The sequence below is a fragment of the Amblyomma maculatum genome, chromosome 9 (genome assembly GCF_055883805.1).
Source record: "Amblyomma maculatum isolate TAMU_Amacu chromosome 9, ASM5588380v1, whole genome shotgun sequence".
Classification (NCBI taxonomy): domain Eukaryota; kingdom Metazoa; phylum Arthropoda; class Arachnida; order Ixodida; family Ixodidae; genus Amblyomma; species Amblyomma maculatum.
The window spans coordinates 6,582,476-6,609,249 of NC_139352.1; the positions used below are offsets into that span (position 1 = coordinate 6,582,476).

At 48.0% G+C, this 26,774-nt stretch overlaps 1 protein-coding gene across 1 annotated transcript; it reads left to right on the forward strand.

The window, feature by feature from the left end:
- The first annotated feature begins 8,135 nt into the window (after positions 1 to 8,135).
- Positions 8,136 to 26,555, forward strand: LOC146178177 (sodium- and chloride-dependent glycine transporter 2-like). Its single transcript, XM_084579643.1, has 11 exons — positions 8,136 to 8,279; positions 12,048 to 12,326; positions 13,354 to 13,475; positions 19,725 to 19,857; positions 20,596 to 20,730; positions 21,233 to 21,580; positions 23,017 to 23,145; positions 24,382 to 24,481; positions 25,028 to 25,128; positions 25,701 to 25,856; positions 26,385 to 26,555. The coding sequence occupies exons 1-11, from the start codon at positions 8,136 to 8,138 to the stop codon at positions 26,553 to 26,555; spliced, it is 1,818 nt and encodes a 605-aa protein (XP_084435769.1).
- The last annotated feature ends 219 nt before the right edge of the window (positions 26,556 to 26,774 follow it).

Below are 26,774 nucleotides of genomic sequence, written 5' to 3' on the forward strand. Positions count from 1 at the left end.
TGCATTCGCATGCGAAGCATGCAGGCACCTTGCTTTATCGCTATCATCATCACCAACCTAATAACGTTCAGTAAATAAATTTATGAAAAGGATTATATCATGACACTTCAGTTAGTTCTATAGTGCCGTATGCGGTCGCCATTATGTACTGAAACTGACTTTTGACTAACTGCTGGCGTCTGCTCGCGTCCTTTCGAAATCCAGTCTGTCACCATTAGCGGTGAGCCGCTACCTTGTCTTCGCTTTACATGACCCATTTCTTACTAATTTCGACTAGAATGTCATTAACTCGAGTTTGTTCCCTGACCTACTCTGCTCTCTTCCCACGTTACATGTCATTTTCCATTTCCTCTCCTTAGTCGTCCGGTGTAAATACCCAGTGTACGACTGAACACCCCTTTTATAAACTGTCAACAGAAAAGCGCTTACTGAGTATGCATCGTTCACAGGTATGATCTGCCACTGCATGCACAGCATGTACCCTGCCGATTTAGACTGATGAGTGACTTGGCGAGGAAGAGTAGGTAACCTGGCCTCGGTATCAGGACTCAGAGAAATGGAATATAAACTCGTCCGCTCCAATTTGTTGGGCCACGGAAGTGATTGCTCCTGCCTTGCTGTACTTAGCTGCTGCGTCAATACCTTCTCGATGCGTTCGCGGAACGACGCCGCGCCGATGCGAGGCCGGAAGACGGAGCTTCTTCTTCCATTGGCATAGTGCCGCGCTGACCCGAGAGCCGGAACTACCCGCGGTGGACCTCGCTGCGCCCCCTGGTTTCGCAAGGCCGACGTCGTCATCTACTTGTCGGTAAGAAGGGTGCGTTGCATAACGCTATACTCCGGGAGACGACGACGGCCTTCCCCGGCGTTCGCCCTTGTCCCACAGGGGCTCGTCGGCGGTCCTTCATCGGAACCCACAGCGTAACGAACGCATCGAGCGACAAGGACGCGCTCTCGCTCGGCCGGACTTGGCGCCAATGCCAACCTCGAGGGGCTGTCGATCGGCTTGCCGCGAAGCGTATTGCCGGTTAACACTTCTTGCGCAGCCACAGCAGGTGTAGATACAGGTTGGACGGACTTTACGGCGCCGTGTTTGGTACATCCGTCGTAATACAATACTCGACAACGTCATCAACTGCTGACCAATGAAGGTGCAGAACGGGCTTAGTTAAGTGCAAGGCCTGACAGTGAACTCATGACGCAAAGTCAACGCTGCAGCACACTTTTCAGACCTGCATAGCTGCGTTGACCTTTGACCTTGTTGCTGACGCTCTTAACTATACCTTGCCCCTTGTGTCATCAAAATTAGTAATCATCACTGGCACACTTCTCCCTATCAAGGCGCAGATCTGGACTAGATGAAACGGTTGCGGCATATTTCGGGGCATATAACCGGACCAGAGACAGAGGAGGGCGTGCTTGTCGTCATGGCCAGATTTTTTGACCATGTTTCACTTCTGTCCAACGATGAAAGAGCAGAAGGCTCACTGCCACAGGAGAGCCGACATAATATGTGCTCCCAAACTTTCCAACAGAGAACTGAGAGGCCGTCATCAAATTTCTGCACCTGCTCATGGACGCCGGGAAGGGCGAAATTCGTAGTTGCCTTGACGATATAGTTTAATTGCAAACATGAATCCAGCTTTGCAAACTCGGCTAGTCTGCGATGCTGTCCGCTTTGAGCGCGCGAGCTTCACTAAATTTACTGCATTATTCGTTTCTAGGCACCTATGGAGATTACAAAGGATTCAAAGGAATTTCTTGAGATGTGTTTGCTGCGGAAAGCCAGGTAGGAATAAACGTTAGAGTACCATTGTTTAATCCTTCGATTTTTGAAATAATATTACTGTTCTCTGTCAGTGCTAATCTAGCGTTAAAATATAAATATAGCCTGCTAGTTAAAACCTTCTCATAGCGTTACAAATGAAATAGTGACATCAGCATAGAATTATTAGTAAAACATATAACATCTTCGAATACAACTAACGTGCATGTTATGTGAAAACATAATAAAGTTCACGTAAAACTGGAAATCAGCATTAGGCACAGATCTTAGATATCTGATTCAAGGCTTTAAAAAGTAATAAGGTATGATAGACGCCAAGCCAAACTCTTAACTAAAATTGCAAATATTTTGTGGTAATGTTGAAACACCAATTCAAACTATAAGAAATCTTCACGAAAATAATGAGAACCTGTCCCAGGTCAGTATAAGTTCATTTGAAGCACTTTATTTACGCACTGCTTCAGAACTGCTTGCCAAAATTCTGGCAGTAAAGATGAACCTCATCTAGGAGATATCAGCAATTGAACTTTCTAGCGCTTGCAGCAGCCGTTGATTATGCGCATAGTGGTGGAATAGTTTTTTTTAAACAAAACTTCGCTTATTGACAATTAATCAGTATTGACTAAGGTTCACTGTCCATATATGGCGGTACGTACATGAGCATGAACCAGGTCAACAATGCCAATGCATAACTATGGCAGTCGAGTGTCAGCTTGCATCACGCACATGTACTTGAAGCTGCTGACGCGCGCATGTGAAATCTCGCAACAGGTTGGTCTGGTCATGAAGCCCTGGTATTGTAGTGTTATTTTATGGTTTTCAGATTGTGGCAGTTCCATTGCAATATTTTGAGATTTTTTTTAGTGTGTACTGCCATGCTCGGACATGGCTACCGCAGATTGTTCTGCGGGGGTGGGTTTACAGATGCGCTTTGCGGGCGGTGTGCTGACTTCCAGTAGTTGGGTTTGTAATTTCTCTATAGTGGAAAGTGTACTATGCATGGTTTCAATCGTGGCGACAAGAGGCTGAACGACGGAGATGACGGTTGGTTATTATGTTCCATATCTTTCTCTAACGCAAACCCAGATAGACAAATGGGGTCCGCTCTACGGCCCCCTCCACAAAGCAGCCTTCCAACTTCCAATACAAACTTCTACACAATGTCTCTACGACACTGGCTTATTTCTCCCTATACGCTCCCTCCTTAATTTCCACCGTGACCGTCAACTTGCTCGCCTGTCCTCTACACAGCAAGGCAGATGGATCATTTCCCACGCTCAAATCAATCCCATGCCCATTGCACTTCAGGTACCTGGGCACCCATACGTCTCCAACCTTCGTATAGTCCCAATTCCTCGCAATATGTCCTCAATTCTTCACCCTGGACGCAGGCAAGCCCAGGCTGCCCGACACACGTAGCCCCTACACATGTCACACTGTAGCGTACACCGATGCCTCCATACTCGGTTCCCTGGGTCCTGCAGCCCAGATCATACATTCCCCTCTTTCCCCTGATCCTCTCTATTCTACTAGGTGTCCATACCTAGACCCGCCAGACAGTACTACCTTGGAGATTCTCTCGATTGTGCATGCTGTCCAGGAATTCACTCAGCTTTCCCCGACCCAACAATATGTTGTGTGCACTGATTCCCAGGCCGCCCTCCGTGCCTTTCAAAAGAGAACCATACCCCAAAATATACACGCTGACCTAGATATGGCGCTTTTTGATCTAAAGCCTCATACAGTCACACTGAGATGGATACCTGGGCATTCAGAGATTACTGGAAATGAGCCGTGTAATCAGCTCGCCCGCGGAACTATTAACCGGGCTCCAGCGATCCTCTGGTCCAGCCCATTGTTGTGTGACGAGGGTATTCTGATCGGGAAAGCCCTATCGCAATCCTAGAATTCAGGCAGGAGCTCGCTATTCTTCCTGCCCCACACCCCCGTCTCTCTGTTTCCCAGGCTCATACCATTCGCAAAACTTAAACAAACACACTCATTACACTAGCAAGTCTGTACCTATACCGGTTCCGCTCTGACCCGTCGTGCCCCAACTACCCTGAGCGTTATGCAGATCTTGCACACTGCCTCTTCTACTGCCCTGTCGCCATCCAATATCCTTTCTACCCTCTCCCCCATCCCCAGTCCTCTCCTAGCATACCTGGCTGGCTTCTCCTTACGAAGAGGACCAGCTCGGCCTGGTGTCGCAGGCGAACTTCATTTTGAGCGGTTGGTTTCTGCTCTAAAATAAAGTGCTTTTACCACTACTACTATACTATTTTATGGTCGCTTAATTCTCGTGAAAAATTTTCAGTCATGTTAAAAAGATACCAATGTTTATGTGCAATATTTTCGATACAGAAGAAAATGACACCATGAACGCCACATTCGTGCACGTGTCAATCCCCAATGAATGACTCTATTTACCTGCTTTCAAGCAACCTGGGAAAAGGGTCATCCGTGCACTCCAATCTACAGTTTGTCTCGATGAACTAGTAGCCAACCTGGATACGAAATTCGCGTTTCTTAGCACTCCTGTGCAGGATATGAACGGCCGGAATATCTCTTTCTCTTCGAGGTAAGTTCGAGAAGCTCTGATCCAGTCGCACTTCCGATGAGCAGTGAAGGTCACGCTTGAAAGTTACTTTGGTCATCTCATATGGATAGAGGAGCCACTGGAGAAACCCTTGATGCTGGGAAAGGTTGAGGGACACAGGAGAAGGGGTAGGCAGCGAATGCGATGGTTAGATGGCATCCTCGAGGCATTACAGCTGAATCTGTGCACATGTTAACAGCGCAAACGTAAAGGAAACACAGGAGGAAATGGCGACACAACGAGCGGTGACTTTCAACGAGCGTTCGTTGTGTCGTAATCTTCTCCGGTGTTCTCTTCAGGCTGTTCCCGCTGTTCACCTATAATGAATCCGCAATAAACCCGATCTGCTATTCTGAATCTGAGTGATATTCGAAAGGTAGTGGGCGACCGGACGGCGTGATATCGTTTATTATAGGATCATGAAGAGTCGCAGACGACTGAACTGAGCAGAACTGAGCCAGATGCATCATATATATACTGCTGACAGAGGTGATACGTATCGCGGCACGCTCGATGTGTAGCGATCGCTCCATTAGCAACGCCACTGGCGCCAAGACAACACATTGGCTCTATACGAAAGCGGTGGCGGCCCAATCGACCGGGTCATCGGAACAGTGAGCCGCGCGTCACGGGCTTTATATTTATGCACTCCGCAACCTTCGCGCTCATCGTCGGGGAAGGGCGCCAGGACGTGGGTCGGCAATCTGCCGTGGTCATCTCTGCACGAAGGCGAGCTTCAATGGAAATGGCGAGTGCGGGCTCACGGGGCTTCCACAACCCCGCGTGAATACGCGCCGCCACGCAACAGGGAGGCGAGAGCGTCGCAGAGCACCGAGTCTTCTTTGAGCAGAACAATGACCAAGCAGCGCCAAGGCGCCGCCGGGAGGATTGCCAAAATATAACGAATGCTACCTCGGCGAGGTGCCAGCGGAGTTGTTTGATAGTCGCTGCCGAAAGTTGAAGGACTCGCATCTCTCGATGCTGGCAAAGCATTGACACTCGGCTTCGCTTTTTGTTTACCGCCTTTGTTTTGTGTGACCTAGTCTCGAATAACCTCCAATAACTAGAGAAGCCTGCGAACGTGCGACATTTACGCTAACACTCTTTAAGGAAAATTTCGGCGAAGTAGTTGGTCTCTCCGCCGTAGTACCATGTAATCTGTACATGGTACTACGGTAAACTGATACCGTAAACTGATACTGATGGTAAACTGGTAAACTGATAACATGGTAAACTGATACCAGTTATTATCTACTGGACGCCATTGTACATCTCCCTGTACTCACCTATGGGGCTGAAACGTGGAGGCTAACAAAGAGAGTTCTACTTGAGTTGAAGACAACCCAGAGGGCTATGGAACGCAAAATGGTAGGGGTAACATTAAGAGATAGGAAGCGTGCAGAGTGGGTCAGGGAAATAACTCAAGTTACCTACATTCCAGTGGAAATTAAGAAGAAGAAATGGGCATGGGCAGGACATGTAGTGCGAAGAGAGGATAACCGATGGTCGCTTAGGGTAACAAACCGGATTCCAAGGGAAGGAAAGCGTAGCAGGGGGCGGCAGAAAGTTAGGTGGGCTGATGAGGTTAAGAAGTTCGCAGGGGTCAAGTGGATGCAGCTAGCACAGAACCGGGTTAAGTGGAGAAAGATGGGAGAGGCCTTCGTCCTGCAGTGGGTATAGCCAGGCTGATGATGATGATGATGATGACTGGACGCCGTTGAGTGGGTGATGTCGAGAATGAATCAGTGTTACCACGTAATTCAGGTGATGCTGCCAGGAAAATGAGTGACCTTACTGAGCCTGATACATTGCGCCCACCTTTGACCCCACAGTGGCGGTCACATTTTCCTCACTGGCAGCAAGGGACGTATATGTGACCACGGTCACGTGCTATAAAAAACATGGTGAACTCAATTAAGCCTTGTCGTCTCTCTCTGTCCTATCTCTATAGCGGCATGTAAGGGAAGCAGCTAGGTCATGGCCACGTAGACAACGAAAACAATGACCGCTTTTCCGACTACGCATCTTTCCTGGAAAATTGCGTTACAGTAGCAGCTAACATTTCACTGAATAACTTCGTTTCGCATTTTTTTCTACGCATAGCAAGCGTCAAGCGCGCGCAAATTATCGCGGAAGGAAAACGAAGACGTGCTTGCCCTCACGTGAAGGTCGTTAGGAGCAGAAGAAGAATACCGGAGCAGTCCCCTTATCATTGCGAGGCCGTGAGCGAGCCGTGTACCATCCCTGCGTAAAAAGCGCACTGTAAAAGTAAGTACAACGACCCAACACTGGTCACAGCGCCATTGCTTGTGACTCGGGCACCCCGCATTCGTCGGTACATTTCGATGTGACCTTTTTGTGACGATGAATGACATATATAGCAGAATTCGTGGAGCTCGGAACTCACAAATACCCGCTTGCTCTTTGGGAGGAGGTCCTATATTGTGAGCTTATAAAGCTGGTGCAGCTGAGCGGGAGACTTTGCAGTTCACTACTTATGAAATATGTAACTATGCACGATGTGAATGGCATTCGAAAGCCTAGCTGTTTACTAATCCACACGTGAAATATGCCAGCGGAACATGCAGTAAAGAGAAGATGCATATCATCCTTCATGCGTGGCAGCCATTTGGGTCACCGAGTCCAGGATAGGTACGCAGCTTTAGGCATTGGGTGCCCGGGCGGCGATTTTCCCTGGACATCTGTCCAACGTATTTCTCACGGATATGCAGTAAATACCTTATATTTCGTGGATTTATGGCTGTCTGCGTGATATTCAGCTGAAATAGACTGAGCAGTGAGCGCCGACCGTGCAAGAATGAATAGCTTGTCTTTCATGCGGTGTCCTCAGTTCCCAGTTCGCACCACGGTCAAGCCTCAACTCCGGGTAATCCTGTTCCTTTGGGTGCCACCTGCGAAGAGCCGTCACCTGCGCAGCTTTCGTTAACAAACCTGCGCCAAGCTACCCTGAGTATATACCCTTTAGGCAGTTCTCCTGACCCTCTCCCGCAGCTGTGTGACGTTGCAACGTAGGGACAATGGAGATACCTGCTCTACTTATAGAAGATAGAGCAAAGTTATGTCGGATCTCGTGCCAAATCCACAAAACAAACCTTCTCGCAACTTTGTATATCCTCTTCCTCGGGCACGACACCATTGAAGCCGGGGACGCATTTGTCGTCGCAGTCCCAGTCCCAACAGTGCCGAATAGTCGTGCATCGTAAAAATAAAACCGCACAAACGACAAGACTCCTTATGTTGTCGCCTCGCCTCTGTCCTAGTCATTTGACTAGTTTTATTTTCACCAAGTGGCCTATAACCACACTCTTAAGTGACACATCTCCCAGTCGTGGACACCTTATGCGAGCTTAACTCTTTTGCCAGTCCGCGACGGCACAACAGTGCGGTGAAAAGGAGTCAGTCTGTGGTGCGCGCCGCCAGCTGCCAAGCCACGGAAGATGCCAGATATTAGCTTTCTTTGACGAATCACGCGTTTTAAGTTTTAGCAGATTCCACACTTTTGACTCTCATCGGGTATCTGCTCCGCGGACTTGAATTCAGAGGTATACCGAAGCTACTAAAAACGTCACCCTTCTGAGAACAGCGGCGGCGTTTCGCCCTCTGTCGCTACTGCGAACGCGCAGGGGGAAAAAAAAAAAAAGAAAAAAAAAAAGAAACGGTCATAATTTTTTTCATACAGGAGACGACCGCTGCTGAACACTGTCAGTGAGCTGCAGCAGAGACTTCATCATGGCCGATGACCGCGTACACTGGGAGCGCAAGACGGAGCTGGTTCTGTGCTGCCTGGGTGTCACCATGGGTGTCGGAAACCTGTGGAGGTTTCCGAAGGCCGTTTACGAAGGAGGCGGAGGATGCTTCCTGCTGGCGTACCTGGTGATGCTACCTTCTTGCTAATTGGGCAACGACGCAAGGCACAATTCACGGAGCCGCCTGCGCGCCGAGACGGTTACGTGTCACGTTCCGCGCGTGTCCCAACTGCGCCTTTTGTCTCCGCGAATATGCTACGTGCTTGCGACGATGCGAAGGCCGTGAAAAGATTCTGTGCACGTCTTGAGCGCGATAAGAGGTCTGGAAGAAATATTTCTTCGCACGGATGGGTTTTTCTCATGACACCCGGCCGTGCTGGCTGGCCCCAGATTTCATCATTTTTGGATGCAAGTTTTGCGTGACTGAGAAAAATGTTGACGCGCAAAACCGGTCATCGAGCTTAGCTCCTCGATATCGCATTATATCGCTTTGAATGGCCTGTAGATATGGAGAACAGATTTCGCCATTTTCAAATTTAATTTCGCAAACACCTTCACTTATCGTTGCACCGGTTCTTATGTTAAAGGTCAGGCTACAGGAATATGCAGGTCCTTGTAGACGGCTTTGGCAAGCTCTGAATCGTAAGGAAGAGTCTACCGTGGAGTTACCAGTTTTATGCGACAAGCAGTGGAAGTGAACTGGGCCTGTAACTTGAGAATTTGCACCACAATATATTTCAATACGTGTGTGGAAACCATTGTTTTCATGAAATGGCACAGTGTACCGCATGACGACGGTTTCTGCTTGTTAAGCAATATCATTGACCACGGGGAGTAAGTAATTCCTTCATTCTCAAAACCCCCGCTCGAAACAAGGAGGGGGATTTACTCTTCTGCCCAGATCTTCCCCATACCGTGAGTGTCCACAGTGTCTTAAGCTGCTTGCTGGCGTTTCAAGTATCCTACCATTCGTCTTCGACGCAGTTTCGCTCCCTGTCAAGTTTGAAAGAACGAAATGGGCTAATGATTAGTTCATCAAGTGTTGCCACGTACATCGGCGATGTGACGACAACCTTGGGAATATTTAGTGTACTGCAAAAAACACAAAGACGTTCTAGAATGTTACACCAGTGTATATTGAAATCCTTATTATAGTATTGTTGACGTGACCGAAAAACAGACTAAATACGTTAGTCGTAGCGCTAAAAAATTAGGAACCGCTACCCATATACGATTAGCTGTAAAAAAAAAAAAAAAATTGACGCGTTACCATTACCAGCTAGAAAAGTAGTGCAAGTTACTTTGTCGTTAATCAATGGACATAAATTTTAATCAATGCGTCTTCGCTGCAAGAACTGATAAGTTTTATAAAGCTCACATTAAATTTCAAGCCCAAACAACGATTTAACTCGAAATCTTGATTTAACGAGAAGTTTTTGCACAAATGTGCAGGAGCTTAGCAATATATATTAGCATAAAGTCTTCTATAGAGTTACATGTAATATCTTCTAAGTATGGGGCACATGGTGAAGGCATTTTCTGAATTACATACCCCCCCCCCCCCCCTCCCTTCTTCGTCCCCCAATATGACTCCATCGTCAATTCTGACTTCACAATGAAAGCATCGTTTACCTCAACAAAATTACAGTAATTTTGAAAAATGTAATCCAAAGTGCTCGGCATGCATCCACTCTTTATATAGTTGTGTGTGTGAGCGGTGTCGGAAGCGAAAGTAGGTGAAGGCAAGTATGGGTGCGTGTTCGTGGAAGTGTTTCCTACTATATGAGTATTCTGTCCTTTTTTTTTCTTTTTTTTTGCCTGCGCCGATCGCCAAGAAAAGGTGTTTTCTGGTATGCATGCGAACCGGAACAAGGGTCGTCGAGAGCACCTGTTCATTTTGTTTATTGGTAACGTAAGGGGTCCGCGCTTCTTTTTTTTTTTTTTTCTCGAAGAAAGAGCGCGGAGGGGTGGGATAATTGGAATAAAAAGTAGTAACGTGACATCTGACATAACAAGAATATGTTAACTTAATTACGTTGCCCGGTAAAGTTCCTAAATGGTAACGAGTAGGCTGCTAAGTTACCGAAGAAAGTTACGCTGCAGTTTCCACGGTTTTAGTTTTACGGTTTCTTGCAGGCAGTGACTGCCAACATGGCTACGCCCGCTCCATGCTTCGTGACGAACGCTATCAGCCTCCCATAAAAATCTCTCATGTAGGATTCAGATGTCTTTAATGAAGTTCCGGCTCCACAGCGGTATGCAAACATGGTTTCCGTCGTTTCCGCCTCCGTTTTGTTTTTGCATAACCAGGTAGTTTTCTAACGAAAGGGTCGAGTTACAGAAGCTTTAACCCAGCTTTCAACTCTGCTGAGGTGTTTTGCGCAAGCGATATATATGAAGCAGGAGGCATAGTATATAGTTCTCACACCGATATAACCCAACTGATATACACGTCTATCCGATGCTGTTTAAGTATACGTGGGGCCTTTATTGAGCTCATTTCTCGCTCCTCGTGCGAGAGCAGCAGAGCGCGGTGACTCACGTCCGGTTCCCAATTAAGGACGGACCAACCTCTCAAAAGAGCGACTCGTCGCCCCCTCTGTCGTCCGCAAAGGGCCACGTGATTCCGTAAAACGGTCGACAATGAAGCTTCCTTTGTGTGTCTGCTATTCATCCCGGCACCGAAGCCAAATCACCCCATGAATGGACCAATAATGGTTGAGCAACTCATCGCGCGGTGCCTCTATTGGCGCTGTACCTCCAGAGTCTGTCTGCTGAGAGCAAAACGATTCCATATCGACGACGGTGCCAGGGTTCACTTCTTTTCATCACTGTATGCCATTTTTCCTCCTCTGTCCACTTTTATTTCTTTGCCAAAGAGGGAATGCACCTCTTGTCGAAGCGGCCTCTTTTTGTCTCGTGCATCGAACGCGCCAAGAGTCTCAACGACAAAGACTGCCAGTTCAGGAGCGTGTGCTTGTGACGAAGAAATAGAAGATGAATGCGATTTCAAGAACACTGATCGGAGTCGACTTTGACTGGAGTGCGGAGCGCCGCAGTGGAAAACTTCATTATTTTGGAACACATGCTCTAAGGAGCTTTCCAAATTCGGTCGGAAAATGCATATAGAAAACAACGCGATTTCTTTTTTTTTTGTATGTGGGCGCATTAAAGCGTCGACGAAGCCTTTGTGCACAAGGAAGTCAAGAAATGCGGCGAAGCTTTTAAAGAAGACAGTCGTAGAGGCATGCCGGCCAGGAGAGCAAGCATATGCGCTTGGAGAGAACTGTCAGCTTGTTTTTTTTTTCTTTTTTTTTGCCCCTTTTAAGAAACGATGTACCGACAGATTTAACTTGCTGTGGTCAGCCTGGGTTGTGACGGCATATTCAGAGCGGGTAGGAAAACGCATTTATAAATGAAGCAGCGATGAGGTAAAGAACGAACGGGCCAGACAACTGCCGTTTTTATAGCCTTGGCATATTTAATCGCCCTGTGTGCGCTCCACGATTGGTTAGCCGGCTGTCAAGGAAGATGTGTTCTCATCCCAGTAAAGGCCCAAGTATTACCTGGGACTGTTAAAATTCAACAGGCGCAGGATGCACCTTACCATGCATTGTCTACAGAGCTTATAATTTGTGTATATTTTCCTTGGACCTTAGTATCCGCTCTGTTCTCTATAGAAATAACGGGGAGTGCGAACCAACTCAGCTTTCTGTTTTATCATTATTATTTTTTTTTTGCACTTCGATTCCTGTTGCAATGCTGATCAACAGCGGCGTCTGTCTCGTTATGTCATTTGTCCCTTGTCTCTTTCTCTTGGAAACGTCGCTCAAAGTAGCCTAACGTTCTGCTTTTAGAGAAAAGCACCGTCCTTTATCCCTCGTTCTGTGCGCAGGTGTCCACCGTGCTGCTGGCCAAGCCCGTGCTGTGCCTGGAGATGTGCCTGGGTCAGTTCGCGGGCGCGGGCCTCCTGGGCGCCTTCCAGTGTTTCCCGTTGAGCCGAGGCCTGGGCGGCAGTATCTGCCTGCAGGCGGCTGTCGCGGCGCTGCTGGGGAACGTGGTGCTCGCCTACACTCTGCTCTACCTGTGGTACGCCATAAGCTTGCCCTGGGCACGCTGCGACGTCGCCTGGGGTGCGCACGTGGACACCTGCTTCACCACCGCCGACGCCGAGGTGCGCACTCTGCAAAACATGTCCGAAACGGAAGAAAGGAAATGATGAGTGCTCGTATGCCGACGAAGAAGTTGCCTGGAAGCGCTCCCTAGCCCAGGGCAGAGGAGACGCAGGGTTGGTGAACAGGTCGCAGCGCATGGGGTCTGGTTTTTGAGCGGCAAGCGCCACAGTGGTGGCAGGAAGTTCAGGTGGGCGGACGATATTAGGACGTTTGAAGGAGATAAGAGACCATAGTTCCTCCATGAGCGGGTTTATTGAATACATATTGGAGAAGCGTTTGCCTTGCAATGAGCATAGAAAGGCTGCTGATGATAGTAATAAATCGGGCACTTACGGCTCCTATGAAGCCGACAGAGCGTTCGGGTGATGGAATGTATAGCTCCTCTATCTCCCACCGAAGATCTGCTAACTTCAGGGGTCCCGTATATTTTCTGCGACGACACCGGAAAGCATACGTTATGACAGGGGAACTTTTGACCAATAGTGTACGCGGGATGTTCCAGCTAGGACTACCAGCTATTAAATATAAGTGTTTTGAGAAGAGTGCTTTTTTTTTTGTACGCACCAATGTCAGCAAATACAACTAAGCCGTGTTCACTAGCAAATTGGTTGACTATGTTTCCATTAACTGAGAGGTTTGCGTATTATATATCTATACCAGTTTGAGGGCCTCGCGTAAATACAACTCTCGTAGCTGCTACAACGCAAAAAATTAAGAACTGAAGAAAGCGGTCATCCTATGGTGGGAAATCTCTACCTTGTGAACTTCATGGCCTTTTTTTTATAATATGTTGGACTTTTGCATATGTCGATGATTTACATAAACTATTGAGAATAGCAATAACACCGCTTGGTAGCTAGCTGCAGTTCGTCTGCTCTATAGCTGAAATAGGCAGGCTCAGTCACAATTTGACCTTGGTTGAGCTTGAAGGTCATTCTGACGGAACGAGGCGTTTTCTGGACTTGCACCTGGAGTACTATAGCTATCTCTCTAAAAGCAAGCTTGTCTTCTCTCGCCGTTTCCCAGCGCCATTGCTACGAGCAGGAGCAGAGCGGCGATGATGTCGTGCACTCAGGAGCACCGGCCAACGAGTCGGACCGCCAGGCCTGCGTCAACGGCACCGAGATGGCCGCGTACCAGTTCTTCTAGTGAGTCGCCGTGGTTCCGACAATGCGCTCTCTTTTTACAGAGGACAGTCTCGGGAACGATGTTGTGGAAAACTGTAGAAGATTCACTGTGCGTGGCACCACCCGCGGTACTGTATACGGGTGTGAAGAGTCTCCTTTGAGACTCATATGGGCCCATGTTGGCGTTTCTTTTTAAAAGGTGTTGGACATTACAGTTTTTATTTGCGCAATTTTCTTTTTCCGGCGAATATCATTTCTGAAGTAGGGATTACCGTTTCTATTTTTAGTGTTATATATGGGCGCCTCCGTGCGGTGAGAAATCAAATGCAGTTTAGCTAAAGTTTGGCTTGTTTATTAGGGATGCGAGTTCATGTACCCGAACGTAGTTTACGTAACTATTGTCGGGTTTAAAGCAGGGTTTCAGTTCACCGTACTATATAGATAAGAAAAGGTAACAACGTAGGAGTTTAGGGACCATGGCCGTAGGAATGAATAACAAATAGGTTTCACTTTTAAAAGCAGCTTGTGCGATTTGTGCGAGATCGAAATAAACTAAAATATTAAACTAAAGATATTAACAGGCGACCACAACACACAGATATACACCTAAAATATAGAAAAATTGACCTGTAGCCTGGTCACGTTCCTCTGAAAATAATTTTACGTGGTTATGAAGAGCAAGTGTACTTATTTCATCCCAGCAATGTGAATAGCTCCTACTCTCACGGAACAAACTGTGAAAACAGAGTGCTTGCTTTCGCCCGCGCCAGGCGCCAGCCTTATGGTCCTCACGGGTCATGGTTGCGGGAAGAGGGCGCACGTGGAGGGCGCATCTCCACTGGGATGGAATGCGTACACGCAGTTCCATGAGAGTGATGTGTTGAATATGTAGTCGGGCAAGAAAGGCGGCGACCCGACGATGTCTTCGAGAGACGTGTATATTGGTTTATCAAGTGGGCTTCCCGGAGCTCCCGAAACCTGTTCATCGTGCCCAGCCCCAGGAGGTGCATTTAACGAAAAAAAAAATGGAAGAAGAAAGATATCAACGAAATATTGATTGATTGATTGATTGATTGATTGATTGATTGATTGAATGTCCTTTAGGTGACGATAGTCTGTGAGTAAAAGGCGCTCGCTCTAAACTAAGTATCACGAGGTGGTGACGGAGGCCCTCAGTCAGCACTCAGCATATCTAAAGCAGCAGAGAAATGCCTACACATAAACTCCACGTTACTGGTAATCCTGCCCATACACACACGCTCTACCTTCGCAGAAAAGTGCACAGAAAGCCTCGAACGCGCACAAATTATGGTAAACAACATTTAGATGACCAAATTCCACTCCTTTTGAATAAACTGCCACATGTCGATTTGAGCAAAACAATGAAGAAAAAATCTGCAAAAGTACTGGTTATAGAGAAAGAAATTCGACACCAGTGACTTCTACTTGCAATTCTTGCATAGCTTCTGTATAACCATGATTTTTTTTTCTGGATTTTGATGTTACCTTTTTTAACTTTTTTTTTTATCTGCACAAATACCTGTCCAGATGACTGAGCTTCGCGTCTGTGTTCATCCTTTTGTTGTTGTTTTTTCTATGTATTTGCATTATACCCATGACGAAAGTATGCATGACAGAGAAGTGTTTTTGATTGTATATTAAAAGTGTCTCCCTGTAATGCTGCCGAAACTGTATGCGGAGGGAAGGCCTCGTCAGGCTAGCAGCCTTTAGCCTTCCCTTCGCTTTTTCCTGTATAGGAAAGAAACCAAATAAACTATCAAACTAAAAACGCACAACTGCGGTCAGAACAGCCTACAAGAAGGCCCTGGGCCTCCCTCTTACGACATCGACGGACCGGCTTTTACGACTGGGCGTCCACAACACGGTAGACGAGCTGATTGAGGCACACCTCACGGCGCAGGTGGTACGACTCTCCACGACTCTGACTGGCCGACAAGTCTTGAACGATTTGAACATCAATTGCCCCGAACAGCTAGACCCTAAAAGCGACATCCCAGCCTCATGGAGAGGACAATTCAAGGGAACTCCATTACCGAGGAATATGCACCCCGACTTTCACCAGCCAAGAAGACAAGCACGAGCGGAAGCTATAAAAAGGCACTACGGCGGGCGCGAGGGCGTGTTCTATGTCGATGCTGCGGGTCCTGAACAGGGAATGGCGGCCGTTGCGGTAGTACACCAAGATAAAACAGTGGATGGACTAATATTACACAGCCATGACACACTGGCTGCGGAGGAAGTGGCAATTGCCCTAGCTGCGACACACACTACCTCAGAATACATTCTTACAGATTCACAGACAGCATATCGCAATTACATCAGGGGCAGGATTGCACCGCTAGCAGCTAAAATCCTGCAAGATAGTTACACCCGTGGCTACCAACCCATGGATAAACACTTAGTATGGGTACCAGGTCACCAGGGCATCCCAGGGAACGAGAGCGCACACGCCTCAGCCCGAGCATTTCTCCCCCGGGCACCCAATACGGATCTCGTGGAACCTCCTATCCCATTGCTAACTTACACCGAAATACTTCAGCACTTAAGATTATCTCGCCGGGTCTACCCTCCACCGGCAAAGACACTAGACAAAGGGGAGGAGATACACCTCCGCAAGCTACAGACCAACACTTTTAACAATCCACGCAGACTACACGCAATAGATCCAGAGTCATTTGACTCACAATGCAAATTCTGCGGGGAGAAGGCGGACCTATACCATATGGTGTGGGCATGCCAGCGAAATCAGACTGTCACTATTAATAACCAGCCAACGCAGGAGGGGTGGGAGGCAGCTCTGACCAGCTCGGACGCAAGGGTTCAAAAAGAACTCATCGGAAGAGCGCGGACAGCAGCCTACGCCAATGGGGTTCCGGACTGAGGACTCCAACCGCCGCTACAACCTCCTAATCATTTTCATTAAAATATTTTTACCACCACGCGGTGCTTCATTTAGCGGATTCTTTGAATATTAATCTTGCTCCTGGTTTGGTCTCCTCGTTAATTCTCTATCAGAACTGACTGAAACTCGCACCGAAGAGCCAGAAATCCCAGCTGTGCAAACATTTAAACGATACTGACTTTTTACTGTTGAAACATAAATAATAATAATAATAAAAAAAAACGATTGCGCAGTACGTAAATTGCCTTTTTTTTCGAACTATGTACTCTATAAGGTACCTAGACAGCTTAATATGATGATCATCATCATCATCATCATCAGCCTGACTATACCTACTGCAGGGCGTAGGCCTCTCCCATATTTCTCCAATTAATCCGGTTCTGTGCTAGCTGCATCCACTTGACCCCTACGAACTTCTTAACCTCATCCGCCCACCTAACTTTCTGCCGCCCCCTGCTAAGCTTTCCTTCCCTTGGAATCCAGTTTGCTACCCTAAGCGACCATCGGTCATCCTCTCTTCGCACTACATGTCCTGCCCATGCCCATTTCTTCTTCTTAATTTCCACTAGAATGTCAGTAACTTGAGTTATTTCTCTGACCCACTCTGCACGCTTCCTATCTCTTAATGTCACCCCTACCATTTTTCCTTCCATAGCCCTCTGAGTTGTCCGCAACTTAAGTAGAACCCTCTTGGTCAGCCTCCGCGTTTCAGCCCCATAGGTGAATACAGGCAAGATGCAACTGTTGTATACTTTCCTCTTGAGCGATACCGGTAAGCTGCTAGTCATAATCTGCGAGTGCTTACCAAATGGTTGCAGCGATGGCGTAGCGGTAGAACATCCGCCTCGCATGCAAGAGGACCGGGGTTCAAATCCCGGTGCCGCGAAATTCTCCACCGGATAGACAGCTTAATAACAGCTTAACAAACACGGAGATGCCGAGCTTCCGTCCAATATCTATTGCATGAGCATTCTCTCGCGTGTTGCCACCGATACATAGCGTGTTTTAACGAAGTCCTTTAGAACTTGCGGCATGCGGCCTTACTCTTTGGCGCTTACCTACCAGACGAGTTATGTGTCGGATACTCACTAGAAGTGCCCGTGAGGCGGTTCACGTCGTGCATGAGTGCGAGCGACAACGTGATGTGGTCTCGCATAAAAGCTACCTTCTATATCCGTAACACTGCCGCGTTTATCTCTCTCAGTTTTACCACAACGTGCTACGAATCTCCGGAGCGCTCGGCTTCATTCCAACATGGCGGCTCACCAACGGGCCCACCGCAGTTGCGCGTTATCAGAACAACTTTCTTGGACACTAGTTAAATTGTTCTGCATCAGTTCGGTATGCGAGCCACGAGACTGAGAGACCTGAGCAATGGTAATGCCTTTCAGGCCGCAGTTCTGCTCAGGCAGGACAATCTTTTGCGCGCCTTTTTCAGCGCATCGGGGCGACCCAGAGGTAGATTACACCGAATAATGCTACTTAACATAAAGAGAATAGACCGGACAGCACCTTCCTGCCGTAGCACAAATAAAAAAAAAAAAAAACATCCTGCAAAATACTATCAACAATCAAGCCCAGCTTGAAGTACGCCAACGAACAAAATAAATGCGGGTTCTGCCTGACAGCGAAGAGGAAAAATTGCCCTCGCGTTGTGCACGTGAAATCAGCACGTGCGCATCTTCGAAATTTGAACCTGTCCGGAAATATGCCCCCGGCTTTTTTCCCTCGATAAAAGCGGGTGGGTACCGAAGTCTGTCACCCCAGCGCTTATTGAACGCTTGCGTCAAGGTCCCTCTTCTTCTCAACCACTTGCCGCGAGCCGGTGATCGAAAAGGCCATGTTACATGTAGTACTTCAATCCAGTAACGAGCCACGGTCACGCCGAACCGCTTCCCTGTAGCCGCATGCATGCAATTCAATACGCGTGCCGAGCGCGCACAGCGGTGGTCGGCCGCCGCAAGTCGAATACGCGCACGTGGTATGCACTACGTTCAGATGTCGCGTGCACGCTCTGTGGACTCTGTTTACACAAGCAGCTGCCGGAACCCCGCCACGCGGCACCGCGAAATGGGAGATGACCGCAGCTTTGAACTCGACCGGTAGGCGGCGTTGTTATAGTGTTACGTCAACAGAGTGTGGAATTATACCGAAAGTGGAAAATGCAGATCAGGAAGGAAGATTTCTTTGATAACTCAAGAGGCAGTGCCCTACTTTTTGAAGCTAGATCAGGGTGCCTTAGAACACGCAGCTACAAAAAGAAGTTTAACAATGGAGATGACGCATGTGCTGTATGTGGAAACTTCAGTGAAACAATTGACCATATTATACTCGAATGCAATGGTATCCATCCGGAAGTTGATGCAGGCGCAATCACTGTTCCTGAAGCTCTGGGGTTTAGAGATAACAGTGGCCGGGTGATTAAACCGGCGGTGGAAACTAGCAAAAAACGGCTGGAAGATTGGTGGCTTAAAAGCAGAGAAGTGACATAATGTTAGTAATGTAGGAGCACAATTTAATAAATAGAATGATGGTTTAGTTAACAATTCTAAATCAATAATTAAGATATATGGAGAAAAATGAGCATGATAGCTACTGCTACCACCCCGTTTCAAAGGGGACGCTCCTATATTCCATCCATCCATCCATCGTCACACAGACTGCCGTGTGTTTCATGCGGCTTCAAGCGCGCCATTATCGCGTAACGTATCCCTTTCGCAAGCTGAGCTAAACTACAGACAACGCACAACGGCGGTTTGAGCCGAGGGTCGTTGAGGCGGCGCAACCACTTTGCGGGCGTGCGTTACCAAAGCGTGGTTTCTTTGGTTAGCCGTCGTTGCGGCCTCAGAAGTTGGCAACGTCCCCTGGGTATACTTCGGTAGCTCGTTGTTCGATATCTGAGACGCCTTCCGTTGGCGCCATCACGTGAAATCCTGCCATGCAATGCTGGCCGCACTTAGTGGAGAACACTCCTATGCCTATGCGGTGCCAGGCGAAGGGAAAACTAATCCGCAGGCCTCCACCGTAGCACTTCTCGTTTCTCCATTCTTTCACTCATTCTTGCTTTTTACGTCGTGGTTCAGATGGCCGCCCAGGGCATGCAGTTACTGATGCGCCAATTCTTTCCCATTTAACTCCCTATGTGTTCGCAACTCTGTCCTTTGTATACTGAGTGCTTAGATTGAATTTAAGTTAATTCGACGAATGCATTTATGTCGATTTTGTACACGAAATGCGCGTGTACTCGGAGAGGGCTATATATATGCCACCAATTGTTCGCTGGATAGGACACATGTGTGCTTCCTGTACTAAGTATATGGCGGCCCACTTTCGGTCGTTGCCTGCAGCGTGAAGATTCTTGGCGTGAGCGGCGGCCTCACCGAGGTGCAGAGCATCAAGACCGACATTCTGGTCAGCTTCTTCCTTGTGTGGGCTCACGTGTACGCCTTCACGAGACGAGACATCGGCACTTACCGACGGGTATATGAGCACTCTTTATCAGCTTATTTCCTGCTCCTCTCCTATTTCGTTTCAACCATATACCCTGCGACCCCTTCTTTACACGCCCACTGTGGTTTCCGTATAGGGCGAACGGCATCGGCTCTACGCTCAAAGAAACTAAAGCTTGTCCTGCGTTTATGGAAGAAGCTCCGGATTGTTCAGCTTCTCTCTTTATACGCGAACTAGCAGTGACGAACTAGTCTGACACCGATATACCCCCTGCCCCTCCTAGTCATGTGTTCAGTGCGCGTTAAAGAACTCCATGGTCGAAATCTCCGGAGCCCTCGCCTACGGCGTCTCTCGGCTCAAGGCCAAAGCGCAAGTGAATCATTTTCGTTGTTGCAGTGCGAAGAGTAGAGTTTATAATACGCTCTAAAAAGTTCGTTGTAGGTCACAAAATTCGTTCACTGACTCGAGAGAAATGACAACTGTACGTTTCGACGTACCCGAAATTTGTCCGCGTCTCCACCTTGCTTTGAGGGAACATATAACTATACCAACTAGATGACCAACCCGAAGAAGTGTCTGGCTGTGAGGCAAACTTTGGGGTTCGCTACACACAGTCATGAAAAAATGAGACAAAAATTCAGTATAGGCAACAACTTCTACAATGCTATCATACTGCCAACGCATTACGTAATTAGACGTCACTGTGATTTTTTTTTTGTTTTGGTTCTCGACTGGATGCCACACATAATTAGCTGCGGTGTTGTGCAGCTGGTGTACGTCTCTGTGCTGACGCCATACGCCATTCTGGTGGTGATCCTGGCCAATAGCCTAAGCCTACGTGGAGCCATCGAGGGGCTGCGCTACTTGTTCGTGCCCGACTGGCAGCGAATGGCCGACTACGACGTATGTACTCAGTCCCGCGGCGCTGGCCGATATAGCCGGAAACTTAGGTAGTTTAAGACTATACCTCGTCAACCGATCTGTGTCATGTTTAACTGCCACTCTTCCGCGCTGTAGTCTGCACGTCGTCTTCTTCATCAATCTCCATCCGTGCGAACTGTTGAACATTTATCAGTTGCGATAAAAGTATTGAGATATCAAGAAAGCGCATGGCTTATACCCTCGTGAGCGTGCAGCTGTAGCTGGCTGTTCCCTTTTATACCGGACTCGGCTGTATGCCTTAGCGGAGACAGGATCTATCGCAAGCTAATGGCCGGGCCGCGACCAATTGCGCCGTAACTTGGGAAACAGCGCGGGAAAAAAAGAAGACGACGATAAGAAAGGACAATCCCTAAACACCCCTTGCGATGCGCCATGCAGTTTTACTTATGACACTGCTCACTGCGCTGTTTGTTTCGGATGCGAAGACGGTAGAAGAGCAATCTGTCCGTCGGCGTATGTGCAGCTCTGGATGGAGGCGGCGGTGCAGGCGCTCATGTCGCTCTCGCTGGGCCACGGCGCCATCCTGGTGCTGTCCAGCTTCAGTGACTTCTCGAACCCGATGCCCCGCGCCGTGCTGCTGGTGTCGGTGATCGACGTGGTCACCTGCCTGGTAGCCTGCGCTGCCGTGCACGCCATGGTCGGACACCTGGCCGCGCTGCTGGACGTGCCCGTCGAAGACGCCCTGCCCGCCACCTGGCGGCTTGGCATGGCGTTCGCGGCAGTGCCGGAGGTGCTCGTGCGGATGGCCAAACCCAGACTGTGGGCGTTCGCATTCTTCCTGGCGCTCTACTTTCTCGGGCTCACCGCATCCGTGAGTGTCCTGGTGGTGGTGGAAACTTTTATTGTCCGGAAGAGGTGACACCGGAGTTCCGGTACCGCTCGCAGGCGTCCAAGGAGCCCGATGTCACTCTAAGGGGCAGGGTTTAGTAGGCGAAACGGTTCGGCTTCAGTTGCCAGACGAACAATGTTGGCCTGCGTCGCCGGGTCTTCGCTATGAAGCGCGGTCTCCCATGCTTCTGCGTCCTTGAATAAATTGTAGCCCGGGGAGTGGCTGCACTCCCAGAGGATATATTTTAAAGTTCCTATATCGTTACAGAAGTTGCATAATTGGTCCCCGTGAATGTCCTGTGCACGTCGAGTAGAGGGCGCTGTCTATGCTCTAGGGTTAGGGTAGGCGCACTGAGGCACCTCCGTCTATGGCCTCAAATAAACCTTCTTGGTCACGGCCCGACGTCACTACTTTGGGGCTCATTTAACCCTGAAAAATAGTCGCCGTAGAACTTCCGGTAGTTAATGTCGAAATGCGAATGGCTGCTATCGACACTGAAATATGTACATCAGCTCATTACATTCTTGCAAAACACACACACACACACACACACACACACACACACACACACACACACACACACACACACACACACACACACACACACACACACACACACACACACACACACACACACACACACACACACACACACACACCGCAACGCAACGCACATGCACATTTATAGCATATTTGGCAAAAGGACAAATTCCCAACTTGATAGAGTAGGCTTGCTGCGCAATCAATCAAAGCGACATGCGACTCTTGTATAGCCAAAACAACTTAAATATTACATAGTCGTACAGCTCATTGACAAGGGACTTTAATTAAATATTTTACCCTGCTACTTATAACTTGTAAGTGTGCATGGATATTTCGAGAGCCGGTTCGTTGTTCATAGGCAAGGAGAAACAATCATAATTCGATCATTTCAATTTCCCAGTTATGATTATATTAATAAATTTTGTAGTTTTCTTTCTTCAACATTTTCTAAATGTAGCGACTGCTAGTGACTAATTTCTGAAAGTTCGTTACTTTTACACGACATTTTCGCAGCTACACTATTGCGTGTTTGAATGTAACTCAAGTGATCGCGCCCTGTGAACAGCACATATAGGTTCACAATGTTGATCAGATCTCAATGTGCGTATTACACCTTCAGCCAAAAAAGAGAAAAAAGGCTAGAATTCACGTGGGTTAGTTTTTTGAGAGTAACTGCTTTTCAACATCTATTAGTCCCCAAAGAAGCAACGTACTGCTACTCCGAGGTGGTAAAGTTTAGCCCCATTACAATGAGACGTAAGCCATATTTCGGCTGTTTGTCAAGTAACCGTTTGCCGCATAGGAGTAAGTGATGTAGTTTCCCGCATTTTTCCTTTTTCGCTTAGAGTGTACACACCGGGTTAACACGGTTGCAGGTGCTACTGACAGAGGTGGTGCTGTCGAGCCTGAGTGACCAGTTCAACGGTCTGCGTGAGATGCGAACCACCTGCAGCCTGGTGTTCTGCATCGCCTGCTTCGTCATTGGCCTGCCCATCTGCACCCACGTATGTATACTGCACAAGCTATTCGTTACGACTCTTTCCACCTTCCACAATTCAATATATGACTGACCAGCCTTGTGTTGTACTCATGGTGTCTTGCCTGCCTTGCTCCCCTATTTGATGGGTTCATTAGCGGAAAGTAGCTTCTAATATACCGTTACACTCTCTGCTATTTCTTTATGGCAGTGGCACCAATTAAGAGTCAGAGGTAACCGGAGCAGTGGCTTGAGTGACACATCTCCCTCCAGTCATTGCACATCGGTTCTAACTTGCTTCTTTTGTGAGACCATTTCGGTCAATATGCTCTTAACAGTATTTCCATATTTTACAGCCGCCTCACTCCGACATCTAAAAGTTATGTAAGGATAGCTGGGCGCGACCGGTAAATCAAAATGACCTCACGTCGGAAACCTGCACCAGGTGGGATGCGCACGGGAAGCCACTGTTTCAAACGAACCACGCGGCGAAAACTTAGCGAATATCTGCGGTAGTAGCTCGGAGCCAAACATTATAACGATGTCATTAAGAGCATAAGGTATATATATATATATATATATATATATATATATATATATATATATATATATATATATATATATATATATATATATATATATATATATATATATATATATATATATATATATATATATATATTTACGTTGGCGTGAGACCAACGTAAATAATACAGGCACGCATACTACAAAGCAAACACGAACGTGTAGAAACACCTTCGCATCTACTCTCTTCACGTCACACTGGAGTCTCAAGAAAGCATTCTTCTCCCCCCCTCCTATCATCCCCCATCTCTTTGAGGTTAACAGGCTTGTAGGACACGAATGCTAACAAAGGACCGATATCCTGGATGATATGACCACAACAAATTGTGGCGTAACGGAAAAGCCTGTTTCAAAATACAGCGACATTTGTCAACCTGTCATCCTGTTGAACGGTTCCTGTACAAGTATATTCGACACGACTAAGTCTGTCGCGAGGACAATCGTTTACGCAACATCACAGAAAATCTACATCTTCCTTACAACATGGAATATTTTCACTCTTCCCGAAGGTACAACGAAAAAGTGTTATATTTAAAGACTTTTCTATCGAGGGACACGGGGATGAGTCGCAAGGTAGTGTAGTGGGGCAAGTGCGCTGTCGTCCGGCGTTGATGGAAACTCCGCAGTCCGTACAATAAGGGGCCCAAGGCAATGTGCCGGACGCTGTCGTATTGCGCAGGCCGGTCCGTACCTGTTCTACCTGCTGGAGTGGTTCACTAGCCCCACAAACACAGTCCTCATCTGCACTCTGGAGCTGCTGATCATCAACTTCGGATACGGTAAAAATCTTTTTTCGCTGTTCACTTAATGATTTAGTAGTGGCACCAGACGGTTTCAGCAAGCTTGTGCGCCGGATATCGTAACCTGGATTTAAAGAATGCACGCATTCATCCTTATGTCATCATATATAATGGTTACCTATGATCCAATACCTGCATGTGTTATTGCTGTTTGTCGTACGAACAGCGATGTAATTATCATCAGCGTGACATAATGGAAGTGATCCATCCATTAGCCCAGACGCAACGGAAATCTTCTTTGTCAGTATTTGTTGAGGATGAGCCCCTGCATTGTGCCAGTCGCTTGGCCAATATCGTAAGCTAACGCCAGACGCATCGAACAAAAACTAAATGCCACTTAAAGCCATCTAACGCTCTCGCCAGAGAGTGCAGTTCAGAAGGCGGCCAGCAATACGCCTGACCACCAGCCAGAAGAAATAAGATATGATTATTGTTGCCTCTTTTCATTTCAAAAGGGCATAGAACCAAACGTGTTGTCTTTCTCACGTGCCGTCATGTCTTACCACGCATGCATATATTTCGCAGGTGTGGACCGGTTAGTGTTCGATCTAACCTTTATGATGAAGCAGCGTCCGAGTCGATTCTGGGTGGTTACGTGGAAGTACGTCGCCTGGCCTGTACTTCTGGTGAGGGGAAATTACATGAGTTATTAATTATCAGCTCTATAAACTAAAATGTGGTGAAGCGGTTGCCCAGATCATTTTGTTTTTGCGAGGTGTTTGCTTATACCATCCACTAGACCCTGTTTAACATCCACTTCGATACGCCTATAACTTGAGATACATTAGGTATATTTAACATATCGGACGCGTACTAGTTAGCGGACGCCTCCTTACGCACGTGCAGGGGACTCACGTGCACTTTGCATCAGCTCGGCCGCCGCGGGTGCGCAGAAGCCGCCCAGAAAGACGGTACGTCTCCACTGCGCTAAATATAGTGTGCAGCGTCACTAAAGCACCAATTATAATCCTTGAGGTAATAATGAATATGTCATTGTATATTCAGTACTCGATAGTCCAATGCTAATTTAGCCCATTGTCCGGATAGGTCCACGTTGGTGACATCCTACGCTATCAAGAAGCGAGGGTGGGTTGGATGCAGAGTATATACAGTGCGTGTTAGTGCTAGCACAAGGCTTGAAGGCTTCTCGTGACACCGATAGAAGACGGTGTCGCGCTATATGGGTGCGACTGCGCAGCTGCTGTGCCTTCAGCGCCTCCTGGTGGTGCCGTGGCGGGGCCTGCGCCTGTTCCATTACACGTACCCGTGGCCCGCAGTAGCCACCTCTTACCTCCTGGTAGCGCTCATCTTCGCGCCGGTGCCCCTGTGGGCGGTGCTTCTCATCAGACGCGTGGTACGTTTCCCATTTTACTTGCTTTGGAGTTCCAGATAAACTCCCCCGTGTGTGTCTAGAATATTGGAGCTGCATCAAGTGTGAATGCGACACCACACATGTCACTCCTCAATTTGAGTGAAGGAGCTCCGTCCCTCACTGACCGCGGATGACCCACCGCTGTGCCACTCGATTTTACCGGCGTCGCGACAGGCCTTGTGACGTGCATATGGTGGTGGTGGGGACATGCATGACGGCATCGGCTCGAAGCACTAGGGAGTATAAAGCGCACATATTCAAGGGCAACATGATTGTGATGCAGTGCCAGTTCCCGAAGGTCTCTCGTTCCAACCTTGCCAATGAAGCAGCAAAACTTCAGGCCTAGCTGACGCCCACACTTCCTTCGCTCATTTATTTAACCATATTCCAGCTGGCGTCGCCATTCTTTAATATCCGTCAAGTGGCACAAACAATAATCGGCTTTCGAAGCGTAGTTCCGCGACTTGCATGACCAAATCGCCTTGACGGTGACATTTCTTCCTTGCGTAGGACCTGCGCAGTGCATTGTGTCCGAACCCTCACTGGGGCCCCTCCGAACCGGAGGTGTTCAGCGCCTACCTGACCGCGCTGGGCAAGTCGTCCAGGCATCCATCCGTCGGGGCCGAGAGCCGCTCGGGTTTACCCCCGGAAGCACCGCTGCACATTGTCGGGGAATCCTGAAGCCGCCCACCGGACAACTTCTCGCCTATACCTTCGTCTCTCTTCCTTTCCTCAGAACTCTCTGGCTTCGCTGACAAATATGTGCGGATGTGATTGTGTTGCTTTCGTATATGTGGGTGAATTTAACCTGTATCGACGACTTGAGTCGCATCTGGACTCGTCTGGAACACAGGAACGCTCGATGCGATTCAGTGTTCAACTTTTGGTGCGCTTAAAGCG